General features: G+C 38.3%; 1 protein-coding gene across 1 annotated transcript; it reads right to left on the bottom strand.

Moving 5' to 3' along the window:
• Positions 1-27,509, bottom strand: LOC115798297 (GDNF family receptor alpha-1-like). The gene is made up of 10 exons (XM_030755103.1): positions 26,949-27,509; positions 26,198-26,506; positions 25,662-25,745; positions 12,253-12,431; positions 11,136-11,308; positions 9,774-9,883; positions 8,178-8,312; positions 5,450-5,646; positions 2,085-2,132; positions 1-1,430 (listed from the first exon to the last, which is right to left on the bottom strand). The coding sequence occupies exons 1-10, from the start codon at positions 26,986-26,988 to the stop codon at positions 1,278-1,280; spliced, it is 1,428 nt and encodes a 475-aa protein (XP_030610963.1). The 5' UTR covers positions 26,989-27,509; the 3' UTR covers positions 1-1,277.
• Between the last annotated feature and the right edge of the window lie 239 nt (positions 27,510-27,748).

Here is a 27,748-nt window from a genome sequence, read left to right as displayed (position 1 = left end):
CATTAAGTACATAATAAGTGTTTTTTATCTTTTCCTCCATTTACATCAGCAGTAATTGCCAGCAATTAATGTCTATTGGCTTTTGTCTTCTGGCATTTGCTCCACTTGTGGGTATATTCACATTCTTTACTCATCAAACCCCGGAAAGAAATGAAAACGCTGGCAGATTCAAGAGCCTGAATCAAACAAACAAAGCATATTTGACTTTTTTAGCCATTAGAGTCACTTTTGTAAATTCTTTATGTTCTTGTTACTGTTACAGAGAGTTTGATAGCCTTAGAGAAAAATACTGCTTACGCTAACATTATGCAGTTTACCATTAAAATATAGTCACACGATAAAGTCATATCTGTAATCACATGAGGAAAGGAACCGCACCTCATCACATTTCATAGATCACAGCTAAGCTGGATAAAGCTGAGGTGCCTCAGTTACCAGATACTAACATAGAATCTCAAAATATTACAGACGATATGTTACAAGCTAACAGCAGCATACAGTAATAGAATGTGCACTCGTATCATATTTACAAAGTGTTCTTCTCAGAGGCGATGGGATAAAGCCACAAACCACCATGACAATCAAATATACAAAACTATTCTATTCCTAGTACTGAATGTGCAGAAGAAAATGTGTTACTTTCTTCTGGCAGATGCATCTTTGTCCTTTGAGGATATCGTGACAAATTGGACTTTGAATGAGCTTCAGTGTTTTATGAATCAAATGCCACACCGGTAAATGTGGTACTTGTCAATTTTGTCTGCTTTTAGTTTCACACTTTTCCTTCTTCTGCTTTTCTTGAACTAAATCAAGGCTATTGACGGGCAAATCATAGCACAGTTATGCAGAGAATGATGCATTTTATGCTTGAAACACTCTTCAGCATGCTGGCAGTCCATTCAGTCAAATATGCAGCGACTGCACACATTCCAAAGAAATGTATTTATTCACATCAGATCACAGGGTTTATTCCCCCCCCTAAAATGAGTGCTCCTAAGAATGAATCAGATTTCTGAAGTCACCAAATTGCCCCCATGAGGCACAGAAGGCAAATGAGCTGAAATCTCAGAAACAGATTCAGCAAGTCTGATCTCCATATAGCAGTCAACATGCCATCCTTAGATATAATCCACTGTTGCCTGATTTCACTGTCCTTACCGTGCTGTCAGGTCTCTTCCGCTTAAAGAAAAATGTAGGTGCTGCACTTTGGCAAGTGTCTAAATTAAAGGGTCCAATCAGTTCTTGAGATAAAAATGCTGATCTATAGTTCTCAGAGTCTACAAGAGCAGGAAACCTTTGAGCTGCAATGATGTTGATGTGAAAGCAAAGGCCAGTGCGAGGAGCATCACTGAGGGGTGTAAACAGGTGATTTCAGCTGGTGAACTTCTAGCAATGGCGTTTGAGTTGCTGGACTCATCCAGTTGATGGTTCTAAAGGACAAGACCAAAATATTGGAATGCAAGTACAAAGTTCACACTGATTTACTGATTTAAAAAAAAAAATTATATATATATATATATATATATATATATATATATATATATAAAATGGGTGGGTTCAGACAAAAGGTGCTATCTTCTGAACTGTGTATCACATCCAGATGCAAATAAAAATAAAAGCTGAGATGTTGATCTTTTGTCTCATATCATATTATGTGGTTTGTTCAGATGCAGCTTTGCAAGCCTCAGTCCTGCTGCTATGTTCTTTTTAGAGAGAAGACACTTTCTCCTGAAAACCTTTCCAAACAAGGCATACTTGTTCAGTCTTTTTCTAACTGCACTGTTGTGAACTTTAACATTTAACATCCAAACTGAAACCTGGAGATCCTGAACTGTAGCGCTTCAGTTTTTTTTTTTGCAACTTCTCTGAGTATTTAACTGTTTGACCTTGGGGCGAAATGCTGGGATGTCGATTCCTGGGGAGACTGAGACATTGTGCTAAGATACACCTGAACGCTCATGGCTATAGACTCCGGTGAAAACTATTCATGGCTGTATAATTATGTAGAACTATCGTAGTATTGTAGTTGACATCTAATAAAAAGTCCACTATTATTTGAGTTCACAGAATAAAACAGTTCTTACCACACACAGAGCAGCGTCCACTGTTTGATTTGACACTAGCTTTTGGGCCTGTAAGGAAAACAAATAAAACAGAGACATTAGATTTCATTCTTTCTTAATGGGTTTGCAAACATTTCAAATTACACTCAAACTTAGAGTGGTGCAAAATTAAAAGTAGCAGACTGCTTTATTCTACAATTACTATATATTAGAGGTCTTTTGCAGACCTCTTCGTACTGTATAATCTCCCCCCTTGTGCAAGATGTATAGGATTCAAATGTGTTTGTGAAAAAGTGTGTCCCTTCTTTATTCTAGCTCAAGGTTATGACAGTTTAATGCATTAGTAGTTTTCTCAGACTGCTCAAAACCTTTTCAGCCAAACATAAAAATACCCACATGCATTTGCACAAACACAGCTACACACACACAAACAAAGGCAAACTCACAGATACAGATGGAGAACATAAATGATAAAGTGACTCTATAGCATTGTGGAAACACAATAAACACTCCATGTGTTGGTTCTTAAGTAGAAAAAATTCTATGAACCAGGATTGTGGAGAAGAATGATTAATTGTTTTATCAGAGGTCTTTTCTCCTAGAGGATGTTTTACTGGTGATAAATCATATTATCGCTATTAAAAGCCAATATGATAGATTGTCTCGCTTAAAGTATGTGATATCATCTCATTTAAAAATATAGCCCCATAGTATTTATCAGAGGAAAATAGCAGATATCTGAGTGTGTGTTGGTGAGGCCAAAAATTTCAGAAGGAGCTGGAGTTGCTATAAGCACAATCAAGCAAAACATGCCATTTATGATGTTAAATGTCAGAATCAGCACATTAAATTGATTTCCTACCATTGCATTTGATATTTGAAATCTCCATTTGCATGTCATTATCTGCGACTGCTATGAAAATTTCCGGCAGCAGTTTTTAAAGAGTCACTTAGTAGACGTTACCGCAAATAAGAGTGTTCATATTTGGGCGCTCATACATCATACATACAGTTAGATACCTGTTGAATTAAAACAAGTCTGAGCTGTGTGGAATACTCTAAAATTCAATGTCATCGCAAGGTCAATTTAGTGGTTGTTTTTGAGCTTTTAGTGAGCAGATTTCTGATCAGACGGGTTTTGGTACATTTTCATGTAGATTTGTAAATTTTTTACAGAGAACATGATGGATTTTTTTAATGATTAAGCGTTCATTCTTAACCTGGGAATCAGTAAGTTTTATCTACTCCCCCTTTTGTTGAGAAAACTATGGTTGCCCATAATTTGCAAGGATGATGCCAACTTGTCTACAAACACTTGCCAACTGCTCTCAGGGTGGAAGTGAAATCTTGCAAGCCTCCAGCAATAAAGCTGTTTAGCTCCATTTAAAGCATCCTGCATTGAAGTCCAACCCTGCCTGTCACACTGCCTAACTGTGGATACTGGAGCCTAAACTGAAAAGATTTGGGCAGTTAAAGAACCAAAATCAAGGTCACTGTGACCTCATAAAATCTCATTTTTGCCATACCTCAACCCATGAATGGAAAAGTTGCAGTTAATGAAATTCCTATGGAACAAATATTCAGTTGGACTAAAAGATGAAGTCAGAGGTCACTGTGACCTACAAAACTTGAAAATGTGCTAATTATAAAAAAATTTAATGCAAATCTCTAATGCAAGGGGAAAAAATGAAGGGATGACATTTTATATCTACAGTAAAAGGTCAAAAGTCAAGTCTGGGCAGACAATGATGTAAACTCACGTGACTGGATGGCAACCAACCAGGAGGTGATAATTCTCCTTTGTTATAACTGTAGCTACTCATAATTAAATAATAAAAGTAACTGGTTGTGAAAAAACAAACATAAATTTCATTCTGTTCCTACCCATTACCATTTAGTAGGGGGGGGGGGGGGGGGGTTTGATTCATCCATGCAATGATATTTTTTCTCTGGTCTGCAAACACACATACACACAGCCACATACACACTACCCCTGTGGGCCATTTCTGATGTTACAGTGGCAACCAATTAGCTTTGACATGACAGCTTAGGAAACTCTGACTCCACACTGACATCTCATCTTTCTGCCCAGGAGGGGGGATTCTGTGCATGCCATCATAAAACCATCCCTGATCCATCAAGGTGCCAGAGCCAGACGTCTGACACTCAGGCAGCAGCTCTGAATAGATCTCTGTCTGATGTTTAGGTCTCAATTTGGATTCAGCCACATTCTTTCACAAGTTTGGAGAGGTTTTTAAATCCTCCAAAAGGCAAAAAAAAAAAAAAATGCCTGGACATTTATCAAAATATTTGCTGGAAAGCCTTTAAAGTATATTGATTTTCCCTAAATGGAGACCTATTATGCTCATTTTCTAGCACTACATTTCTATTTTCATTTATTTGGGTAATTTAGAGTAGCAGGGAAGATTGCTTCTGTCTGTATGAATGTCTTAGCCGGTGTTTGTGAGCACTGTTGCCTGTACTTCATAAGCATGTACATATCAAGAAATCCATGTGCTGATGTGAGCTTAGTATAAATATTAAAATGTTTTTTTTTTTTTTAAATATGCTGGGAACCTATTTTTTTAGAGCAGTCTGAAGCCTAAGGTTTGGCCTCATGGGGATTACTTTTACCCCATTTTGAAACTTGCTTGTTTCATATGCACATCTCATATTGCTGATACTGTCTGTTCAGCTATGATGTGTACTGTGCTATATGTGCTGCAGACAGTGCTGAGATTATTGTAAACAATGAAGTGGAAGCCACTCTACTGGACCATTACCTTGCAATGCAGTGCCCTTTTGCTTAAAGAGTAGCTCCTTAGAAGGCAATTAAAAATTTCCTAGTTAATGTGATCAGTGGAGGTGTAAACTGACTGACAGTCATCCCTGTGAGTTTAATAGAATTTAAATTGGTTGCTCCATAATTGAAGATTTATGACACTGGTAGCTTATATTGGCTTTTAGAACAGTATATAAACTATGCAGTCAAGTAAAACTGCAATAAGAGTTATGTGCAGTAATCCTGCTTAATTTGCACATGCTATCCCAGTGTTCTAGACATTGTTTTTTTTTTTTTTGTATTATTGTATTTTTTTTATGTATCTGTAGTAAATATTTCTTACATTTTATTTTTGAATGCTTGGTTTAGTTTTTGTACTTACCCCCTTGACTACAAGCCAAGTTTCCTCTGGAATATTAAAACTATCAAATTGAACTGAACTAAAATGAGTATCATCAGAATGACATTTGTTTATTTGGGTTTAGGCTTCATATTTCTCTACAATTTTATTTCCTATCGTTTGTCTGTCCTTTTATTGTCAAATATAGTGGCTATGTTGATGGGCAGGCAAAAGATGCAGACCATAATCAAACAAGAACTTCACCTGCAGGGTCCCACAGATGTGATATAATGAGTTGCCATCAAGATCCAGTTTGGCTATGTCTGTCAGTGTGTCCAGAGCATTGTTGGTTCGTGCTTTACCCCTCCGAGTGATGCTAGGGTCTGCCGTGGGCTGAATCGGGGGTTGGGGTTGCCATACTCCAACGTCTGTACCATTGCCAAAGGCCTGGATGGCGTTACCTACAAGAAAAGAGTAAAAACAGTATTGATCTTTTTTGACTTTGATACATTCATAGATTTTTCTTAGTTAGGAGCTGTCTTCTGTATTTGGAAAATAGCACGACCCTAAACATTTTATTAATGTCCAGCTAAAAGCTGCTGCTAATTGATACTTTCAGTAATTGAGGAGGAAAAGAAATGACATGACCTTTCATAAGAGCCTCTTTAAAAGCAGTGTCTGCATATAAAATCTGTGATTTACAAAACAGTGCAAAACACCAAAACCTTAAAGATAATTTCTATAATCTAATTATGCCATCATTAACTTGACATTTAATGTGAGGAACTTTTCTACTAGCAAAATAGAATGTGTGTCGATATAGTTTTGATCATTTTAAAAATAATTAGGGATAAATTTAAGGATTTTCCAAGAAATTTTAGGATTGTGAAATGTTTGTATTACAATTTATGATAATATTACTTAATGACACTAACACTCTCATAGCTCTAAATTAAGGAGTCTCTGTATGCCTGTCTGTTATACACTAGATTACCAAAAGTATTTGCTCATCTGTCTCACACACATATGAACTTGAGTGGCATCCCATTCTTAATCCATGAGGTTTAGTATGATGTCAGTCCACCCTTTGCAGCTATAACAGCTTCAACTCCTCTGGGAAGGCTTTCCACAAGGTTTAGGAGTGTTTATGGGAATCTTTGACCATTCTTTCAGAAGCACATTTGTGAGGTCAGACACTGATGTTGGACAAGAAGGCCTGGCTCACAGTCCCAAAGGTGTTCTATCGGGTTGAGGTCAGGACTCTGTGCAGGCCAGTCAAGTTCATCCACACCAAACTTGCTCATCCATGTCTTTATGAGCCTTGCTTTGTGCACTGGTGCACAGTCATGTTGGAACCGGACAGGACCATCCCCAAAATGTTCACAAAGTTGGGAGCATGAAATTGTCCAAAATGTTTTGGTCGCACATTAGGAGTTCCGTTCATTGGAGTTAAGGGGCCGAGCCCAACTCCAGAAAAACAACCTCACTCCATAATCCCCCCTCCACTTGCATAGTTTATATACTGTACTAAAAGCCAATATAAGCTACCAGTGTCATAAATCTTCAATTATGGAGCAACCAGTTTAAATTCTATTAAACTCACAGGGATGACTGTCAGTCAGTTTACACCTCCACTGATCACATTAACTAGGAATCCCCCCTCCACTCCATAATCCCCCCTCCACAATGCAGTCCAACAAGTACCATTCTCCCGGCACCCAGACTCATCCATCAGATTGCCAGGATGGGATGCAGCTGCTCAGCCATGGAAACCCATTGCATGAAGCTCTCTACACACTGTTCTTGAGCTAATCTGGAGGCCACATGAAGTTTGGAGATCTGTAGCGACTGACTCTGCAGAAAGTTGGCGACCTCTGCACATTTTGCACTTCAGCATCCACTGACCCCACTCTGTCATTTTATGTGCCCTACACTTCGTAGCTGAGTTGCTGCCATTCCCAATTCCTTCCACTTTTTAATAATCCCACTAACAGTTGGCATCCATGCGCAGGTGGCATCCTATCACAGTACCATGCTGGAATTCACTGAGCTCCAGAGAGCGACCCATTCTTTCACAAATGTTTGTAGAAGCAGTCTGCATGCCTGGGTGTTTGATTTTATACACCTGTGGCCATAGAAGTGATTGGAACAACTGAAGTCAATGATTTGGATGGGTGAATGAATACTTTTGACTTTGCAGTCTAAGTGAAGCTTGTGAGCTGTTACTTGGGGTCAGAGCTCGTTAGGTCTCCAAAGGTCTGACAGATATGCCTAAAATAACCAATGGACAATTTGCAGTAACATCTCAGCCCCCTACACAGGGTCCTCCTTCGAGCTACAACACATTTAGTAAGCTGCAGTTGAAAACATCTATATGTGTGCAGGTATATACATTCAGTAGTTCATTCAGTGAATCCAACTCATTCTAAACTCAAACCGCATACTAATGTACTACGGCTTAATGTGAAATTATTTGGATATTATCTTATCAGCTGTCTTGCTATCTGTCTTTCTCCCGTGGTTGTTTTGTCAAAGTGAGTGGCTAATAAAAGTCAGGTTTCTGTTTAATTATTGCTCTACTCTGCTCCTCAGGATCATGTCAGTTGTTTGTCATTAAGGTAGCGAAGCACAGACAGGCTTTGTTCAATGAGTGTATTGAACTGTGGTGTGTGTGTGTGTGTATGTGATGTAACATAATTAGCACTGCATCTTGGGCTCATTTTAGCAGATATTTGTGTATTAGAGTGATACTGTGCAAAGTAATGTTAAATGTGAGCTTGTGCATATAATATGTACATAAAATATCTGATTTTTGGTTTATGACCTGTGTTGTTGTATCACTGCAGTTAATCACTGACATCTCTGCTGCAATTTACAGCTCCATTTTTAAGCCTGGTTAACACACCTGGTCGGTCTGACCCTGTGCAGAGAAGAATAATGCAAAGTTGGAAGACAAGTTATTTCTGCAGGATGAGTGAATACGGGCACTTACGTAGACATCGATTGTTGGTGAACAGCTCAACAAATTTATCACAGTCTGGCTTGCTGTTCCCACTGCCACTGCAGTCACACCATGGTGACAGGCTAATTCCAAACGATCGCACATAATTGGGTGTCATCACTGTACCTGCAGCATAAAACAGAGGCAGACCATTGTTAGTGAATGTGACTTTAGTCCTATTATACCAGTTGAAGCCTTCTAAAATGACATCTTTGGTTTATCAGGTAGGTTTGAGGCTCTGCATACTTAAGTAGAAATGTGGGTAAGTACATTCTCCATTATAAGTAACCTTTAACCCATTTACAAGTTTTACAAAACTTGCATTAAATTAAAAGATGCTAAATTAGAGAGAAACTCCCTGTCTCGACACTGACACTTGACATTGAAAATCTGCTGCACCAAGTTTATGAGACTCATTGCCTGGTACAGTATCCTCATTATGTGGCGTGGCCAATGGCTTTTTCTTTTCAAGAGCGACCACATTATTCAAACAAGTGCTAATGTCACTGCAGGTGACACATAGCAGCTCTGAAGAGAGCTGTGACAAGTGTTTTCAGGGCTGCTGATGCTTAACACCCATTGTGAGTCCACAGTTATGACCTAACTGGGGTACATTGTACTCTGTGGACAAAACAGTCAGATTAAACTATTCTTGGCTATTTTTTTTTGTTTTGTTTGTTTGTTTCATAATGAAACTGAATCAAATGTTGATTTGTTTAGGGATCATTGGGGTTGAGCGGGTTCATACTTATTAGACCCGCAAGTACATGCTGATTTTTGTGTGTGAAGGCAGAAATGAGTGGTTAAACTCGGGGGGGCCCATTAGAGGGCGTAAACTGTGTGAAGCATGATATGAATGGTGCAGATTAAAATGTCTGCCTGTTGAGTTTGCAATTGGTCACTGTTGCCCTGCGTTCAAATCTCATTACAAAAACTCAGTGGGACATCATTTTTCCTTTCTACATAATTAAACCTGCTGATGGAAAAAAAGAGCCTGAATTAAGTACTTTTCTGCACAGTGTTTTGGCATATGAAATGGGATGCCTTGTACACGCTACGGATTTGAAATTTATTGACTGTGAACTCAGGTATCTTGCCGCTTTAACCTGGTCCCTTAGGCTCTGATTGGAAAATGCATGTTAAACTTGCAGTTTGCAGGTCATACTAGCTGCAAAAAAGGGCAAAGAAGCGGTGCTTATATAAAATGTAATTTATAATGCCATGTATTAATATACCATAATATTCACTTCACTTTTTCACGTTTTTATTGGGTTTTTGTTGGCTTGTGGTTTAAGGCTATATATATATATATATATATATATATATATATATATATATATTGAGCTGACCAAATTCTAACTAACTGTGGTGCTAATTGTGACCCTCCCCAAAAACACAAATGTAAATAAAGAATGGTAAACAATATGAAAACATAATGAATTTGGTTTAGTTTCTTTGCTGCAAGTTTATCTAGATTTAAAAAAAAAAAAACAAGAGCAGAAAGCACCCCCCCCCCAAAAAAAAAAACAAAAAAACCCCCCCAAAAAATACCATAAGTATTCCAGCTTTACACCCTGATTAACTTACCAATAAGACCTGAGTAAGAAAGCAGACAGTCAGCATAGTTCTCTCTAAGACAGCCAGATATGGAGTGGACCTCTGGCTGACAGTTGCTGATGAAGTCAGCCAGCCTTGACCTATTAACAAAAGTTAAGAGAGATACAAATCACAGGTTTTTAGCTGGCTTGGAGTTTTGTCACATTTTTAAGCAATTGATCAGTAAATTGCTAATTTGTCTAGTATCCTTTTCAAGGTTGTCACCTTTCAAATCATTGCATCACTTCTATGCCTATCACTTCCTGCTGTGTTTGATCACTCCCTGGAAGTCCCATTCAGACCAGTAGCACATAATGTTTGCAAAGTGCAAACATCAACCTCTGCGTCAAAATGACCTAACTGTCACGTTGACGATTATGGCTGGTGACGAGAGTTAGGTCTTCGGTGCCCAAGACTAAACAGTGGTCGTCTGTGCAAAGAGCACAGATTGCACATGCCCGAAGGTGGAGCACAGGGTCAGATGTCAGGAACAAGCCTGTCTAAGCGTCAAATTTGATGTCCTAAGGTGTCTGAAGGCGAGCACTTGATGCAAACAACTCAAAGAGGATAGTGGCCACTTCATACATTTTGGGAGGAGACATGAATGCCTTGGGGGTTACATCATGAAGGGCATCCAGCATAAAAGTCTGCAAAATCAAATATGCAGAGCTACCCGCTGCAGTGTCCCCTTGTGAATAAGGGAGAAGCCAAAAGGTGAAGGGTGACAAATGAAAGGAACAACACTTAGAACACCTGACATCTACAATGAGGGAATCTGAGGATGGGAATGGACCCGAGGGGGTGACTGTTTGATAAGCATTATAATGGTACTGTATGAATCATTTGCTACGAATTTCTTAGCCACATGATCTTTGCTCTTTACCTATTTACTTACTTATTTAACCTACTTAACACTCTTCATGTTGTTTTTCCTTTCATTGGCCACCTAGCTGTTAGTATAAGACATAATATGGCAAAACTCCTTTAGTGAGTAAAAACTGACCTAATTCATAGAATGTTTACAACTGACACAGTACATGACAACCTACTGTAAACTATAATTTGCAAATATTTTTAGAAATTTGATTAGGGATTTGAAGTGATTTGAATTTGCTACAAATTACATTATGAATGGTCAGTTTTCAATTTGTACTTTGCTCAAAAACCGTAGTCATGCCCTCTTAAAAAAGACAGAGACAGAATGGGAAAAATGCTAGTCGTTAATTTATGTTCATATTTACGGTCACAGAAAAACATCAAAAACAAAAAACATGGCGATGTGTATATGAAAAATTATTAAATGAAAAAAAAAATCTAATCTAATCTACTAGATATCCCCAGGTGCCTTCTTACCTGCATATGTAGTTGGTCTTACATGTGTTTTGAAGAGACAAACAGTTAGCTTTGTCCTTGTCCTCGTAGGAACACACTGGTACAATGGTTTGTCGTCTGCGCTCTGCACATGCTGTCTGATCCCCTGCTGGACAGGAGCAAAACAGCATCCCATAGCTGTATTTCGTTGGAACCTTGATTTTGGAAGGGAAACAACACATGTTGATGTAGGTGACATTGTGGTCTGCAGGGCTGAAAACTTTGAACATCTCACAGGTGTCTGTAGCAAATTTTGCCACACAAAAATCATCTTTAACTGTACATGAATACAAATGTACAAAGTTCATAGAAATCTGAGTTTATAGACTCAGCACAATGAGCAAAGTACCCAACATGGATAGTAGCTTTTAATTAGCATTATAACACATAAAGTTGCATGCCATCATAACTAATTAAAATAGCTTGTTGTTTAAAGCTATTCATTTAAAGCTTGTCTCAAAATCAGAATTCAATATAAATTTCTGCCTTGTTTTGATTGCATCGCATGCATGCATTCCACCGCAGCCCAAATATTAACCACTCTGTGAAAGGCTTCAGGTCAGTGTAAGCTCAATGTCAAAAAGCAAGGCAGAAAGTATGGTGTGCATATGCAGCACAAGTAAACAAGTGGAAGATCATGTAGCAACTTTTTTCCTCTCTGTATGGATAAAGTGAAGGCTCCACAGCTCCTGCGAAAATTTTTTAACTATTTTAAACTAGTTGTTCTTCTAATATATATTTATAAAGGAGCTGTGGGGACAGCAACATATTTGTATAATATTCATTCAATGTGTTTATAACAGCCATATAGGTCTGTTTACTTCCTGTTTAGTTAGACATGTTGCTCTGCTTTGTTGTTGCTTTCTTGCTGCTGTTTCAGCATTCATCCTCAGTAAAATGCTGGGTTTGATGTAGTTGATAGCTATAATCTGGCAACATAACAGAAGGCAGCAGTCAGAAAGTAACAAGTTGGATTTTAAAACTGTTTATCTACATAATAAACCTCTGATGTCAAACATAGCCTGATTTACAGATGAGCCTCGAAATGTGAGTCTGCAGAAGGAAAGATTTTTGAAACAGAAAATGTGCAGATAATTACCTTGTCAAAGAACTGTCTTAGAGCCTTGTGGCATTTGCGCTTGTTGCAAACCTCAGAAGCAGACACCCTGCTAGTACAGGGGTTGATGTAAGCGGAGCGATACTTCTTACATGTGTCATTCAAGTTACAGGCCTTGGCAGCATTCAGACAGTTGTTCTCCTTTGTGGAGGCAGGCTCAGCTAATAGGAAGGAGAGAGGCACACAGTCATTTCATATTTTCTAATGTTACTGATTTTTGCACATTGCTGTTTAATCATGAGTGGATGAAAAATTGACAGTGTAAGTTATATGATTGAGTACTAAACAATAAAATCAGTAAAAAAAGAAAAAGAAAAAAGAAAACAGCATCATCAGTGAAGCTTTTACACCTCCAGTCTTCCTTTCCAACATTATTTTACCATGTAATAAAATCCCTTTTCCTCTGTTTTCAAAGACAAACTGCCTGAGTACCTCTTAGGTGCAGCGGACAATACAATGTTATATAACTGAGAACAATAAAATCTGTTTGGCTTTATTGATTATGCCACCATTATCCAGCCATATGATAGGAACTGAGAATTTATCTCCATCAATCTCCAGAACAAAGCAACCAATTTTTAACACATTTAGATCAGAAAAGGATCATTTACCGTTAAATTGTTTGAAACTGGAGAATATATGAGAACAATTGTTCAGATAGAGAAGTCTTTCCTGGCAATTTAGCATGACACATTCAAGCAATTTGTTGCTTCATTTCATGCATGTGTTGCAATTGCTTTGTTACATATTTGAAATGAATAATGCTTCTGTTATCATATAGCTCTATCAGAACATCTCAGGTCTTTATGATCAGGCCCTCCAGTCACTTTATGCAGCAGAAATCCGTAGCTGGTGCACACTGGAGAGTTTATCACTCGCAACTGGATAAAAGCTTAATACCCTGTCTTTGAGAGCACTACAAAAAGCTGAAATACTTTTATTATCATGTTCTGTTTTGTGATTTTTGTGATTGCTGCTGTTTCTCTTGCCTCACCTCATACATCCCATACATAACTGAAGTTGATTTTGTTCAGTCTTACAGAAACCAAAGAACTGTATGCCTCAAAAATACAAGCACATCCTCAGGCACAGTGCATGTTTCTTGGCTTATGTTATGGAAATCAGGTCATCTATGTTTCCATCCCTGTATGCCTCGCCTTCCATCACAGAGAAAGCATTCTGTGGCCAAAATAATGCCTCTCACTTCTCATTTGCTGTCATTAAAGTCCTTCCTGCTCCACTGATTTCTGCACAGTAACACAGACTGTATCCTCTGCCTCGACGTGGAAGAATGAATTCTGTAATTTTGCCTTTTGAGGTGGAATTGAAGCTCACTGCACTCTTTCATGCGCCACAGAATGAGCTATGATTAAATCTGAATACATTCTTGAACTTTGGGTTAATCACATATTACAAAACCCATTACTTACATCTGACAAGTGACTAGAGATGTGGGCTATGATCCTTCGGTGGCTGTTTGTAGCTTTTTGGGTCGTAGGTGTTACAGTTTTACCTCCATTACTGTTAACCTCCAGGAAAATGCTGACCTTTGTTGGATTTAAAAATGGTTTGGAAAAAGTTATTTCTTTTGAGGACCTGGGTTAAAATGTGGTTATCTGTGTGTACAAATTAACTGGCCGAGTTGTGTGTGAGTAAGAAAGTCACACTTTGAACCCTTATTGACATAAGCTGATTTTGGATTTATACTTTGCCTGTGTCTAGAGTAATTTGAGACCACAGACAGTCATGATGTTGCTGATGAAGTAAGGTTCAACAATTACTTCATTTATGCAATGTTGTTTTATGTCCTAAAACAACATCGCATAAATCAGAAATGTGATTCTATTTCTTGACAAAATTAGTGTTGATATGATCATTTTTTCATTGCCAGTGGGTTATACAGCATCAATGGGACTGTGATGAAGTTCTGCTTTGTTCTGTGCTGAATGCTCCATTGTGCACCACTTTGTATTTGCTGCATTATTGTTTCTGAGTTTCTCTATAAATTGTAAATACTGAAATGTTTTCAGAAAAATAAAAACTTAATTTATAAGTAACATCGTATCCAGTTAAAAGGCCCACTAACAAGGAAGAAAAAAAAATGCTATACAGCCTTCTTTTGTTTCTCCCCTTGAGCAAGACCACCACCACAGTAAAAGACAAACACAAGGATCTGACCCCTTGACCTCTAACAGGATGATGCAAAAGACATTTGAAAGACGGACAGTCACGTAGCCTTAAACACGAAACTCAGACAACAGAATTATTATACTACCCTTGGGCGGGCTGTAAAGGTGACAAAATGAAAAACAGAAGTCTTTGTGCAGCTGCCAAAGTATCCAGTTTTTGAGATGCTCTACGTAATGAAATGCTCGGGAAGCTTCAGGAGTATATTTTCCAAACTTTATCACGTGCACTTCTCCAATAAACCTAAATGTATTCTTCCCTTCCTGATTTCTTTGTTTTTTGCATGTGTCACACTTACATGTTTCACATCATCAAACAAATCTTAATATTAGACAAAGATAACCAGAGTAAATACAAAATGCAATTTTTAAATGATAAATAATTTAATTTATTAAGGAAAAAAGTTATCCAAACCTACCTGGCCCTGTGTGAAAAAGTAATTGCCCTAACCTGATCACTCTTCCTTGCGGAGAGTTTTAAAGCACAAACAGCCTCTTTAAGGTCATGCCAAAGCATCACGATCAGATTTACATCTGGACTTTGATTGGGCCACTCCAAAACCTTCATTTCGCTGTTTTTGTGTGATTCATAGGTGGACTTGCTGGTGTGTTTTGGATCATTGTCCTAAGTGAGCTGAAGCGTCAGGCCATGAAGTGATAGCGGGATATTCTCCTTCAGGATTTTCTGGTAAAGAGCATAATTCATGGTTCCATCAAATACAGCAAGTTATCCAGGTCCTGAAGCAGCAGACCATCACACTACCACTATCATTTTTGACTGCAGGCATGATGTTCTATTCATGAAATGCTATTAATTTTAGGCTAGATGTAACAGGACTCAAACCTTCCAAAAAGTTCAACTTTTGTCTCGTCAGTCCACAGAATATTTTTGCAGAAGTTTTGGAGATCATCAGGATGTTTTTCTGGCAAACATTAAGATGTTTTTTGTTGTGGTCTTCGCCTTGGAGCTCTCCCATGGATCCCATTTCTGCACAGTCTCCTTCTTATTGTTGACTCATGAACATCAACTGAGGTAAATGAGGCCAGCAGTTCTTTAGATGCTTCTTACTTTTTCACATAGGGCCAGGTAAGGTTGGATAGCCTTTTTTACTCTTAATAAATGAAATAATCTCTTAGAAACTGCAATTTGTATTTACTCAGGTTATCTTTGAAACATGTAAGTGATTTCTTAGAAATCAGAAAATACTTTTTTACTGCACTGCATTTGACATATGGTATAGATCTGTGCTGGAGAAATGCCCTATGAGCTCTTATGAACAGCTGAAGTCGGCATCCAGACAAATGTCTCTACATAGGTTTGTCCCTGCCTTCTGCAGTGTTGTCTGCTGTGTTTATAGTGAAAACTATGGAATATACAAACACTGTGGAAAGAACTAGACTGTCCTGAAATGACACTGCAGCCTTCAAAGGTTAAGTTAATTATCAACATGGTGCATTTAGGTTTATTTTATTATCAATAGCATATTTTAGAGTGCAGGTCAGTCACGAGTGACTTAAGCTGTTTATTATGTTTTTTTTCCTTCTCGACAGTTCAGCAATGCTTGAATGCCTTAGGTGTTACAAAGAGAGGTATGGCCAATGAGCCATATTTTAATGTTTCAATTTTTCCAAAATAAATGTTAACACTGCTATTTTATGCATTTTTAAAATCTCTCTGCTGTACTATACTCTGAAAAATGACCCTAAAACCAAGGGAGATACCTGACCATGAATTCTGAGTAAGGTTACACACCTGTTTATTATCAAAGTGCTTTCAAGCTACTGACAAAAAAAATAATCAGGTAGTTCCAGGTTATTGTTTTTGTTCATTTACATGTTGATTAACCGACTAATCGTTTCAGTCCGTCAAAACTTTGAAGCACACAGCAGTCAGAGGAGAAAATAAAAGAGAGAAACATGCATGCAGGGTTTGCTGCATCCAGGTTCCCTGTCAAGAAAATCCACAAAGCTTTGCGCACCTCTGCTGTCCCCTTTCTTTGGCATATCTTTATGGATTCAGACAAATTTCTCATTTCTATGCAGACTGCACATGGAATGAAGCACACAAAATTTTCTGGATTGATGCTACCATTAAACACATTCCATTCAGAAACAGTAGAGCTGTCCCTTCACTATAGCCTTCCATTTCACTGAAGCAGTCCTGGGTAACAATGTTCGGCAAAGAAATTACTTGATCTGCTTATTTATTCTCTGAATGTAATCCAAGGACATTAGGAGGAACATCATTGAGTTGCGCTTTTTTCCGTGTATGACATAAAATCATCTCTTGTCCAAGGGACACAGATTATAGCAATTTTGAGAATTAGTGTGTCCCTCAAGTCAACCGTCAACAGCCAGCTGTATGTCTTAAATAGGTTTGGATTACTGTAAAACTCACTGAACAGGCTCAGTTAAAAATACTATTTCAGGTTTATGACCAGTTCCATGATGACATTCCCCAAAGAGTGTAGCAGGATTTCTAATCTTATCACTTCACATTTTAACATAGTACTTTTTAAATCGAACCATCTGCCAAGTGCATAATTTAATTTATGAACGATTGCTATTAAATTGAAAAATGAATTTTAACTATCATAATCGTTCTGTGGCCATTCTGTTATAACTGATTGTCTGAAAGACTTGGTTAATCATAGCTTTTTCTTATAAATCCTTTCATATTTTTCGGGTCTCTTTATTTGTCATTTTGTCTCTAAGTATAAATGAGTCACCTTATTTTATGAATAAAATAAGGCCGGCAATGTTAAATGTCTTCAGGCTAGATCATAACAAGTAGTTTTAGGCATTGTGCAGCCAGAATTATGCATAACAGTGTCACCATAAGGCCTAATGCCTGATTTTACTGTATCTTCACTTCACTCAAAATTCACTGACTCAGACGCCCAAAAGAAGAAATCAGCCATCTAGATAATGCTTCAAATCAATGTCCTTCATAATGTATCAATGATTTACTTAATCTTTTCTAACCTCTCTCTCTATTCAGTGTCTTCTTTGTAATTTAAGAAAGTTAACCACATTGGTCAGACCCTCTCCTTCATGGCATCCAGTCTTCTGTCAGGCTTTCTGCCAGCATCACTAAATCCACACGAGTGTCTTAATACTTGACCAGACCCAGGACCAATTTATTAAATGCACCCATGCAATTAGCAAAATCCCCCTTAGTTTTTACCGCAGCCATTATTCCTTTCCTTCATTTAATCCTCTAGTCGCTCATTTATCGTGCATTGATTTAAAGAGTGAGCTGTAGTTATAGAAATGTTATGCTGAGAGTGAAAATCTCTACAGAGTCCCTAATGATTGTGATTATAGCATTCCGTCAGGGTTGCCTGCAGGCATTACTCACATGATCAAATTTTCATGTAATGCATATGGATAAATATGTTACTATGAGAGCTGAACATCCCTTTAAAATTTCAGGTTGTTGGGGGCATTCTGTGTCACAAGATAATAGCTTCTACTTCAAGTAGAGTACATTTGACTGGACTTCTGGTGCACTGTCAGTGCTGGATATTGGAGAAAATCTGAGCTTGATTGCTGTGAGTCAGATATGATACCTGGGTGACGTGTACCTCCGCTTTCTGCTTTTGTTCTGTTTTGTTGTTTTGTTCTTTACCAGTTAAAAATGGTCATGTCCACAATGGCAAGATAACAATAGTACAGAACATTTCCTTTCCCCTTTTCCTCTTAGTTTCCAGTGTTTTTTCTTTTAATATTTATATACAGGTGCAAATATTTATACATCACTCAAAGAGATGTGAAAGGCCAGGCCACAGCACCAACTTTTTTTTTTTTTTTGATAATATACATTTCTTGTCCATATTGTCACACCCACTTTGTTTAAGTGTTTACTTATCAAAACATAAAAAAATCATCTGGTCCTCACCAGGTTTTAAATTAGCTAAATATAACCTCAGATGAACAACACACGGAAAATTACAGTTTCATTATTTGTTTAATCAAATTTTTGCAAAAATGGAGAAGCAATGTGTGAAAAACTAAGTGCAGTAAGTACGGTAAGTGTAGCAGTACAATCTTACTGCTTCTGTAGGAATTAAGAGATTAAGTATCATTAATTGATTATAGCCACATTGATCACCTCTACAAATGCAGGAGCTTTGGCAGTTTGCAGGTCTGGAGCATTCAGGTGTGTGTTAACACAATGCCAAGGAGGAATGACATCAGCTATGATCTTAGAGAAGCAATTGTTGCACCCTGTCAATCTGGGAAGGGTTATCAGGCCATTTCCAAATAATATGAAGTCCCTCATTCAACAGTGAGAGAAAGATTATTCACAAGTGTAAAACACTCAACACAGCTGCCAATCTTCCCAGGAGTGGATGTCCTAGCAAATTCACTCCAAGGTCAGACCGTGCAAAGCTCATAGAAACTGCAAACAAACAAACAAACCCAAGAGCTACATCTCAGACTCTACATGCAGTTAGCATTTTAAAGGTTACAGTTTTTGAAAGTATAATTAGAATAAGTGCCATGTTTGGCAAAAACCAAACGGCATATCAGTACAAACACCTCATACCAACTGTCAGGGGTGATGATTTGAGATTGTTTTGAAGCCACAGGTCCTGCAGTCATGGATTTGGACATGAGCTAAAGTCAAATGTGAGGCCATCTGCCTGACCGCTAAAGCTTGGCCCCAAACTGGGTCACGCAAAACGATGATGATCCCAAGCACAACAGCAAATCTACAACAAAATGGCCGAAAAAAAAAAGAATCAAAGTGTTGCAATTGTCCAGTCAAAGTCCAGATCTCAGCCTGTGTAAAATACTATGTTCATAAATGAATACCATAAACCTCAATGAACTAAGCACTACTGTAAAAAGGAGTGGGCAAAAAGTCCTCCACAATGATGCGAGAAACTGATTAAGTCCTAGAGAAAACAATTATGTCAAGTTATTGTTGCCAAAAGCAGTTCGACACATTGAATCAAGGGGTGTACTTAGTTTTTCACACAGTGCTTCTGCATTGTGGTTTAGTTTTTGTTAAATAAATAAAGACACTGTGTAAGATGTTGTGCTTTTTTTCATCGCAGGTTGTATTTACCTCATTTTAAGACCTGCTAAGGACCAGATGATCTTTTTATTATGTCCTTATATGTAAAAGCCTTGAGCTGACAGAGTGTGTACTTTCTTTTAACCATGCGTTTATGGCTTCATTGACAGCAGATATGACAATGATTAAGTCAATTACAGAATGACAAGCTGTGGCTGGGGTGGGTTGCATAAGGACTTGCAGATGTGCAGCAACAGCAGGCAAACTAAAACAACCTAAAGAGTACCCCTACCTGAGATTTGCCAATTACATGCATTAAAAGGTATCAGCTGAACCATGATGTGAAAAAGTGTGTGAAAAAGTGAAGCATCAAATCCTCATATCTGAGAATATAAAGGTAAACAATTATTTGATCATAGCAATAGCTGTGAATGGATTTTCTATTGGTTGACTTTTTGCTTGTTGCAACTAATTGTTGCAGTTCTACCAGAGATGTCAATGTAAAGCTGTGATTTTACGTGTATGCCACTGTGAATGCATTAGATTGTCTAGAGGTGCATGTGGATTAGGGTTTCTGTACAGCAGTAATGCACACATTAGTGACAAAGTGTATGCACATATTCCTGTGTGTGGGCACAGGGTGCGGTAAGCTCACATAAAATAACTGCACGCTTGTCTGAAAACACTATCTTGTGTCACCTGCAACCTACAGCCTTTTATTTTCTCATCTCAAAGCCATCATTAGCTATTGCCTGCATCACTTATGGTTGCAAATCCTCTTGGCTTGCTGCACACAACTTATCATGGCTAAGCCATAACGTACACTCATCATGTTGAGGAATTTCTGCTTTTCAGGCCATTTTGCTTCTCCCAGTAACATTCATATGTGTCAGAGTGGCAAGGAATGCTGGAAGTGGGTTAGTAAGTTTGTAAATGACAGCATGTGTATGTGCATTTTTGGGTTTTTTTGTAGTTTACATACCTAATGTTTGATAATATTAATCATGCCAAGAATGTCACTGACCAAATAGTTTTGCTTGGCATGAATTAGAAGAAGTAGCAATAATTTAAAGTTTCAGCACTTCATGGCAAAGCAATTAGGCTGTTTTTCAGGTACTTCATGTTGTGCTTCAATTTTACAAATTATGTTCAGCAAATATAAATATTTAGCTGTCTTTCACAGTAAACTAACAAATGCACGCATGTAATAATGGGAGATTAATGTGATAAGTTTGTAGTACAGGGACATACCATGTTAGAGGTGTTATTCAACATCTTACATTGCCTTTTACCTTTTACATTTTCTGTTATGAAGAAGGCAACATTTAAATGGTGTGCTTACTAAACAATATAGCTTTTTGGATTTACTTCATGGCACTGAATATGGTTCAATATTTACTATGTAATTACTCAACATATAAGTGAATTTCAAACCCCTTATCTTAATTCACTTGGAATAAACTGAGCTTTTTGTGGTTACAGAGGGGGCAGAAAAAAAACAAAGCGGAAAGGAAGTGCCTTCCAATGATTTGCTGATATGACTAAAAGCAGGTTTGTACAAAAAACGAGTCAGCAGATTTAAAGTGTTTCTTGTGCTGATAGCCACACTTATGTTCAGCTGGAGAAGTTTGCTCACATATGCACAGTTCACAGGAAGACTGGGCCAGCAGCAGAGGACAAATACTACTGAGGATTAATCTGTTGCTTCAGGCAACTAGACCCACTGAATTATTCTTGATATTCTTGCAATGCAAAATCATCACGCCAAGCTTCATCTCTTTTTCACTGGCTCTATCCTCAGTGGGACTACTGATGAGATCTGCGGATGGACTGGGAGGAGAGGGGAAAGATACTGGGATGAGCTCTAGGGCCAGTAACTACTAGTTAGATTTTCTTTAAGAAAATGACTGCTTCCGTGTTAAATTGAGGATCTGGCTCGAGGAGGTTTTAAAAACTTCTGCAAGTTATCACTTAAGAATGGGGTGAAAAACATATGTTCAAATTTGTAATAGTTCTATAGTAGCAACATATAAACCTTGAGTGAATGGAAGTTAGACAGAAATTAAGTTCAAGAGGCGTGCATAAAGGCTGCACTGACACATTCCCAAATTTCAGAGAAGTAGTGCACAAACATAAAGAACTGGTATGAACAGCTTTCTTTTTTAAGAGGAAGCATTTTAATAAAAAATGAAAATGAATTTGCTTAATTTATTGCTTAATATTATGTTCAGTATGCCATACTGCAAAGAGTGCTCATACCACTGCTGCCAGCCTCAAATGCCCTGAAATACCCTTGTAGATTTTAATAGACATAAATGCAGTGTGTTAAGGGCAGTGCTATAGCCCCATGATCGCCTCTGTCTGCACAACAGTATTATGTTACATTTCTAAAAAGCACTCTCACTGATTGATCACGTTCATTGATTTATAAATGACGAAGCATTTCATTTCAGTTGCTCCTTGCAGCCATATTCAACTAGTTAGTGGCCTCGATGTCACGCCTTTCAGTTTGAATTAATGTTATTAGTATGTCATAAGAAAATATTTTTGCTGGTGCCATAATGACGTAAAAAAGGTAGTACTCAAAAGTAGAGTAATTGTCTTGACTTTGTGTTATGAATGTTCTCTGTGTTATTTGTTCATCTAAACTTCTATATGCTTATCTCAGCAAATTCTGGATTAATTGCCATGAAGTCCTCAGGAATAGTTCTCCAGGCTTCTTGAAGGACATTCCAAAGCAAAACTCTTCTTCCTTTTGTGCCATACTCTGTTATAAGATGATCCCACACTGCTCCAATAATGTTGAAATTCAATCTAATTGTTCCATTGGGTGTGCGTGTTTTTTTTTTAATGCAGGAACACAGTTAGCAGTGTGTTTGGGATCCTTGTCATGCTGAAAAATGAAGCTGTTGCCACTTTACACACTTTCCAGATGGTATTGCATTGAGGATCAAAATCTCTCTGAGCTTTTCTGCATTCACAATTCCATAAATTTTGACAAGATCCCCAACACCACTGGCTAAAATGCAGCCCCAAACCATGACAGAGCCTCTACCATGTTTTACGAATGGCTGCACACACTCACTGTTGTACCTCCCCTGTACAAATTGACGACTTGAACCAAAAATGGCAAATTTGGATTCATCACTCCATAAGAATTGCTCCCACTGATTTTTAATCCAGTCCTTGTGTAATTTGGCATAACACAGCCTTTTCTCCCTGCTTCCCTTCCTTAAGAATGGTAAAGAATAATTTTTTAGACCTACCACTTCTTTTCTCCTTGACTTGCCCAGTTTCCTCCATTTTTTTAAGGACACACTGTACACCATGCCAAGATGCAAGTTTTCATCTAATAGCTGTTTGGGAATTACCTTGTTGGTGCAAAAATACAATGCCACAATCATACTGTCCTGCATCTTATGAATTCAGTGTATTTCCTTGATGGGTGATAGATATTTTTGTGTTAAGTAACTTTTACTTTGTGAGGAAATACTGCTAAAGTAATGACAAACATTCTCAAGGTAAATTAAAAAGATGAACATGGCAAAGATCAGACCTGGACATCTATGTTATTTTTGTAAGTATTTTAGCTCGCAACTGACACCATTAACTGTAACATAAAGCTTAATTTTATAACTGGATTTTAAAATGTTACAGGTTTAAGTGAAGTTATTATTTTGAGCAATTTAATTCTGAATTCCATTAGTGTATGGGACACCCTCTACATTTTATTACTATTTAACAATTTTATCAACTGACTTCTGATTGTTAATGTCATGGTCCTGGGCTGTTTGTGCAGTGCTTTGTTTTTTGTTGTTCTTTGATATCTTGTTAAGTGTATTTTGTGCTTCCTAGTTTGGTTCTTAGTTTGGGTTTCTGATTTATTGTTTAGTTGGGCATTAGTTTGTGGGTCAGGTTCTGTAGGGGTCTTACTGTGCTTAGAGGTTATCCTCTGTCCTTGTGTAACGTTGACGTGGTCCTCGTGTTTAGTCACTTCCTGTTTTATTTTGGTAGTGTCTTCTAACTACTTCTAACTAGTTTGGGAACAATGTTTTATGGACTGACTGATGTGCTGGCTTTTTTTAATGATTTCACTGCTGAGTAAATTAAAAGGATGGCAGAAGATGCTTATGGGAGCATTCTCTGTGCTTTAGAATTAGCCAAAAGTGTGTTTAAAAAAAAAAAAAAAAAAAAAAAAAGCATTGGACGCCATTTTATCATGCAACAGATCAGCGATCATAAAAAATTTGGCCAGAAATTTCAAAAGAGCTATGCCGGGGTGAAGAGGAGGAATATTCTTCACTGACCAAGTAGATCAACCAATCTCAGTTTCACTGAGCTCTATTCCACGTGTTGACTGAGGGCAGGGCAACATCTCAACAAACATGCTGAAGTTGACTGCAATAGAGGCTGAGGAGAGCTATACCAGTTACTTTCTTTGTATGTTTCTGTCCAATCACTTTTAACTCCAAACTTTGGGATTTATGCAATAAAAAGGCAGCATTTCTGTCAATCTTCTTCCTGTACTGATTTTAAAACTGCAAGTCGAGTCAAATATTTATTTGGGTGGTATACCAGTCAGAATGGTGAGTATGATACCTTCACAGTTGACCCGGGGGATACAGTACGCATCATTCAATCTTGGCTCACATGTGCATCATTTTACCCTTTTGATTGCCTGAGGCCTGGCTTAGTTGCAGGCAGGAATGAGGTCACTTATGGCAAATGGATTCCTGATATCTAGACCACCGTGTGATTGATTTATTTATTTTTAGAGACTATGGCTGCTTACATTATAATGGCTCCTCAGTGCCGTCTCTACTTCCTGATTGATCTTGCTCACATTGTCTAGGTAATCTACATTATTTCTTATAATAGCTTAATAATGACAAGTAAGTCTGCCAGAACTCCGTATTCTAACTTGCCTACTTTAATAAAAGTATATATATTTTTTAAGTATATCTTGATTTAGATTTTTTTCCATTTATTCAGTAGGATTCTTTGGACTTTTTGGTGTATCTGCTGTCTCATGGAATCTGCATTAAGCACATGATTTTGCATGAATATTTCAAGCTGATTTTTTTTTTCTTTTTTCTTGACCTTTAATAAATCTTACTTTGTTGTTGTGGAGGCTTTATCACTTTTGCAAATTAAATTTTCTTTCAATTCATCACGGTTTCTCATTGCCATACGTACAGTATCTCTTCAGTATATTTCTATTATTCCAGTGCAGGTGAGAAATGTCAATTAAAGTAATGTTTTCTTCTTCTCATCGTTGAAATACGGTTATGCCATCATCTGTGGAGCAGCGCCACTGTGATATGCCAAGTGGATTCAATCATAGCAAGAGAGAGAGTGAGACATGGAGGGAGAAAGAGAATCAAATGACCACTTTTTTTTTTTTTTTTTTTGCAATGAAATGGTAGCTGGCCAGTGCAATAGACACCCTCCTGCTGCCAGAAGCCCAATATTGAGGCGTGCCAGAGAGTTCACTCTCTCACACACACACACACACACAAACACAGAGAGAGAGAGAGAGAGAGCTCTTGTTCTATCAGTGCTATTGAATGCACACAGATGGTTAATTGCCTCACTGTGAATGTGTTTATGGGATCTCTGCAGATCTAAATTTGGGCCCACCTAGGTGTACACTCCCTGGTCCACCTGCACTCTTTTGACATTTGAGGGCATATATGGCATTTACCTTTACAACAGCAAATCAGTCCTGTTTTGCTTTTCTCTTACTCTTTTCAAACCAGGCATTCAGCGCTCAGAGGCTCCTGCAGCTCAGACAAAACAGGCTCTACGCTAAAAGGATGATTAATTCAAAACTAGCACATAAATGCTACTTCCAGTGTTATACTGTGACAGTGGAATAACATGCAGACCCCCTCATCATCGCTTTGAGGGTTGAGAGTGAAATACACTAAATTACTCTGCTCTGTGTATGGTGGGTCACAGTGGCAGATAAAAGCTTTTGTGATGGATAATGGGCGTTGAAAGCTGCTGCCTGAAGCCAGACAGCAATAGCAAAAAGTGGTTGTCAAATAGTGACAGATTTGTGGCAGTGACGTGGTGACTTAAGCTGAGTTTAAAGAACAACTGAGAAATAATGGCCGTGACTTAACACTACACAATGTCCAAACTGAAACCTTAGGAATGCAAAAACTGCTTCTTACCAGCTATGATGGGAGCCAGGCGGAAGATATCCGAGAGCCGGCTATTGACTGGTTCATATGGAGAGTATTCCAGCAAATCATTACCTGCATGGCAAAAAGAAAACATAGTATAGTTGGTGTGGGTCCAGTGCTGTCCAGTGTTCTTTAACAGCACAATATCAAATAGATATTCCCTGTTAAATTTTCATGATGATGCAGATATTAATTTGTGATTTAATGAAACAATTTGACCTTAGGTTTGCATTTATCATGATCATACAGTACTGTAACTGCACTGTGGTATTACAGATATGCTCTGTCTGAATCGGTCAGAAAATGATACCTGCTTGAAGTCATAAAGAGATGCGTAGACTGCTAAACTTTGATGCGATATATATAAATACATTATATTCCTGTGCCTTTAAATAAATACGTTTATATGCTCAGTAAAAACTTGTAAGAGTGTGTTTATTGGTGCTTTTACTTCAGCAGTCGTTATTCATGTTTCTTCCTCTACCATAAACCCATGAAATCAGTGATTCATTCATTTGAATTACCCTGTAAACTCTGATATATGCTCCAAAATATCCGCAAACAGTTCTTCTCCTTCTTCATGCCTCTTCTGCACCGACAGTTGTAAAGGGGGCTCTGCTTCATGGCATCTATAGCGCTGCGGCATTCGCCCTGCGCCTCGGGACCGTGGACCGCGCTGAAGTTGCTCTCCCTCCCCGCCACACACTGCCTCATTGTCCGGTACTTGGGGCTGCAGGAGTACTCCTTTAGACATTGTTCACTGGCCTTTACGCAGTCCAGTCGGACGGCTCGGGAGGCTGAGCTGCTGTCACCCTTTAGGGCGAACACAGAATCTGGGAGTAAGAAACAGTGAGTGAGAACGATTTGTGGAGTCCGCGTAAACTACTTTACTGATATTGTATTACGCACAACTTAGACATCTGTCTGCAAACGCTGTTTAACTGGAGTCTACTTTTAATGTATTGTTTCCGAAATACACTTATACATTGTTACTGACACGCAAATATGCAATGAGCACCAGAAAAGCTATGAACCCCAAAGGCTCACGATCGTGTCCCAGCAATCAGAACAAATCAATTAAATTATTAACTACTGTTTTGCCCTTTGGCGAAGGACGCGCCTTATTCATCAAACCTATTACCTGTCAGTACCCTTCCGTTTGTTCAATTTATTTAAATGAACTGCAAAGGAGCACATGGCGTTTTAAAGTGCATATTTATGTTTATATTATAGCCTGAACAATACAGGAATTCAACAGATGAATGTGGCACTTACCCAGAAAGGACAATATAATGACAAAAGTTGTTAAAATCATTGCGCTTTAGAAGATTTTTACGAGATGTTTCGGGGATTAAAAGAAAATGACACGAGAACTTGTAAAACACATCCACTTTTCCTCTGGTTGGGCATTACGTGAGCCAAAAAGACGAAGCATTCTGTAGATCCAGCAGTGACAATCCCAGCTCTCCACCGGAGTCCAGCAGCTAAAACCAAACCGTGCGAACCTGCCGGACTTTAGGACGATTCAAAAAGCAAGTAAGACGTAAAGAAGCGCGCTGACGGGCCATCTCCACTTCACCCTGCTGCTCACATCAACTCCTGTTTATCTGCCCGCTTGCTTAGTCCGACGCAGTCTGCGGGTTTGAGGAGGAAAACTTTACAGGGCCCGGGAAAGAGTCATTGGAAATCACAGTAAAACCCTAAAACAACCAGTCCAACTTCATAAAATAGATTATTTTATTTTGAGCAGTCCGTGTGTTTTATTCTACATCCATTTAATTGAAAAAGAAAAAAAAAATATATTCCGTTTAACTGAAGGGACTTATTAGTGCAAAGACAAAATAGCGCCGTTTGATCTGCTCTGTCCTCCTCTCCGATGGAAAACGCAGACACTCGAGATGCAGCGCGTGAGGGCGTGACGTCATACAGCTGTGCGCCCAATAACCTTAATAAAGCCATTAACACCCTCCATTTACATCAAGCTGCTAAGGCAGTCGCAACAAATGGATGGCCAGCAGCGAACAGGTTACACGTGTAAAAGACGTGTAAGAGCGTTTCAGCTGGATGGAGTTCAT

Source organism: Archocentrus centrarchus, chromosome 19 (genome assembly GCF_007364275.1).
Source record: "Archocentrus centrarchus isolate MPI-CPG fArcCen1 chromosome 19, fArcCen1, whole genome shotgun sequence".
Classification (NCBI taxonomy): domain Eukaryota; kingdom Metazoa; phylum Chordata; class Actinopteri; order Cichliformes; family Cichlidae; genus Archocentrus; species Archocentrus centrarchus.
This window is presented reverse-complemented; position numbering and strand designations above follow the sequence as displayed.

Bases quoted from the DNA above. Each gene is read 5' to 3' on its own strand.
- LOC115798297 (XM_030755103.1), bottom strand. From the start codon at position 26,988: ATGATTTTAACAACTTTTGTCATTATATTGTCCTTTCTGG. The intron at 26,507-26,948 runs GTAAGTGCCACA...TCTTACTCCCAG, and splicing joins CATTATATTGTCCTTTCTGG to ATTCTGTGTTCGCCCTAAAG. The intron at 9,884-11,135 runs GTAAGAAGGCAC...TTTTGTTAATAG, and splicing joins AAGACCAACTACATATGCAG to GTCAAGGCTGGCTGACTTCA.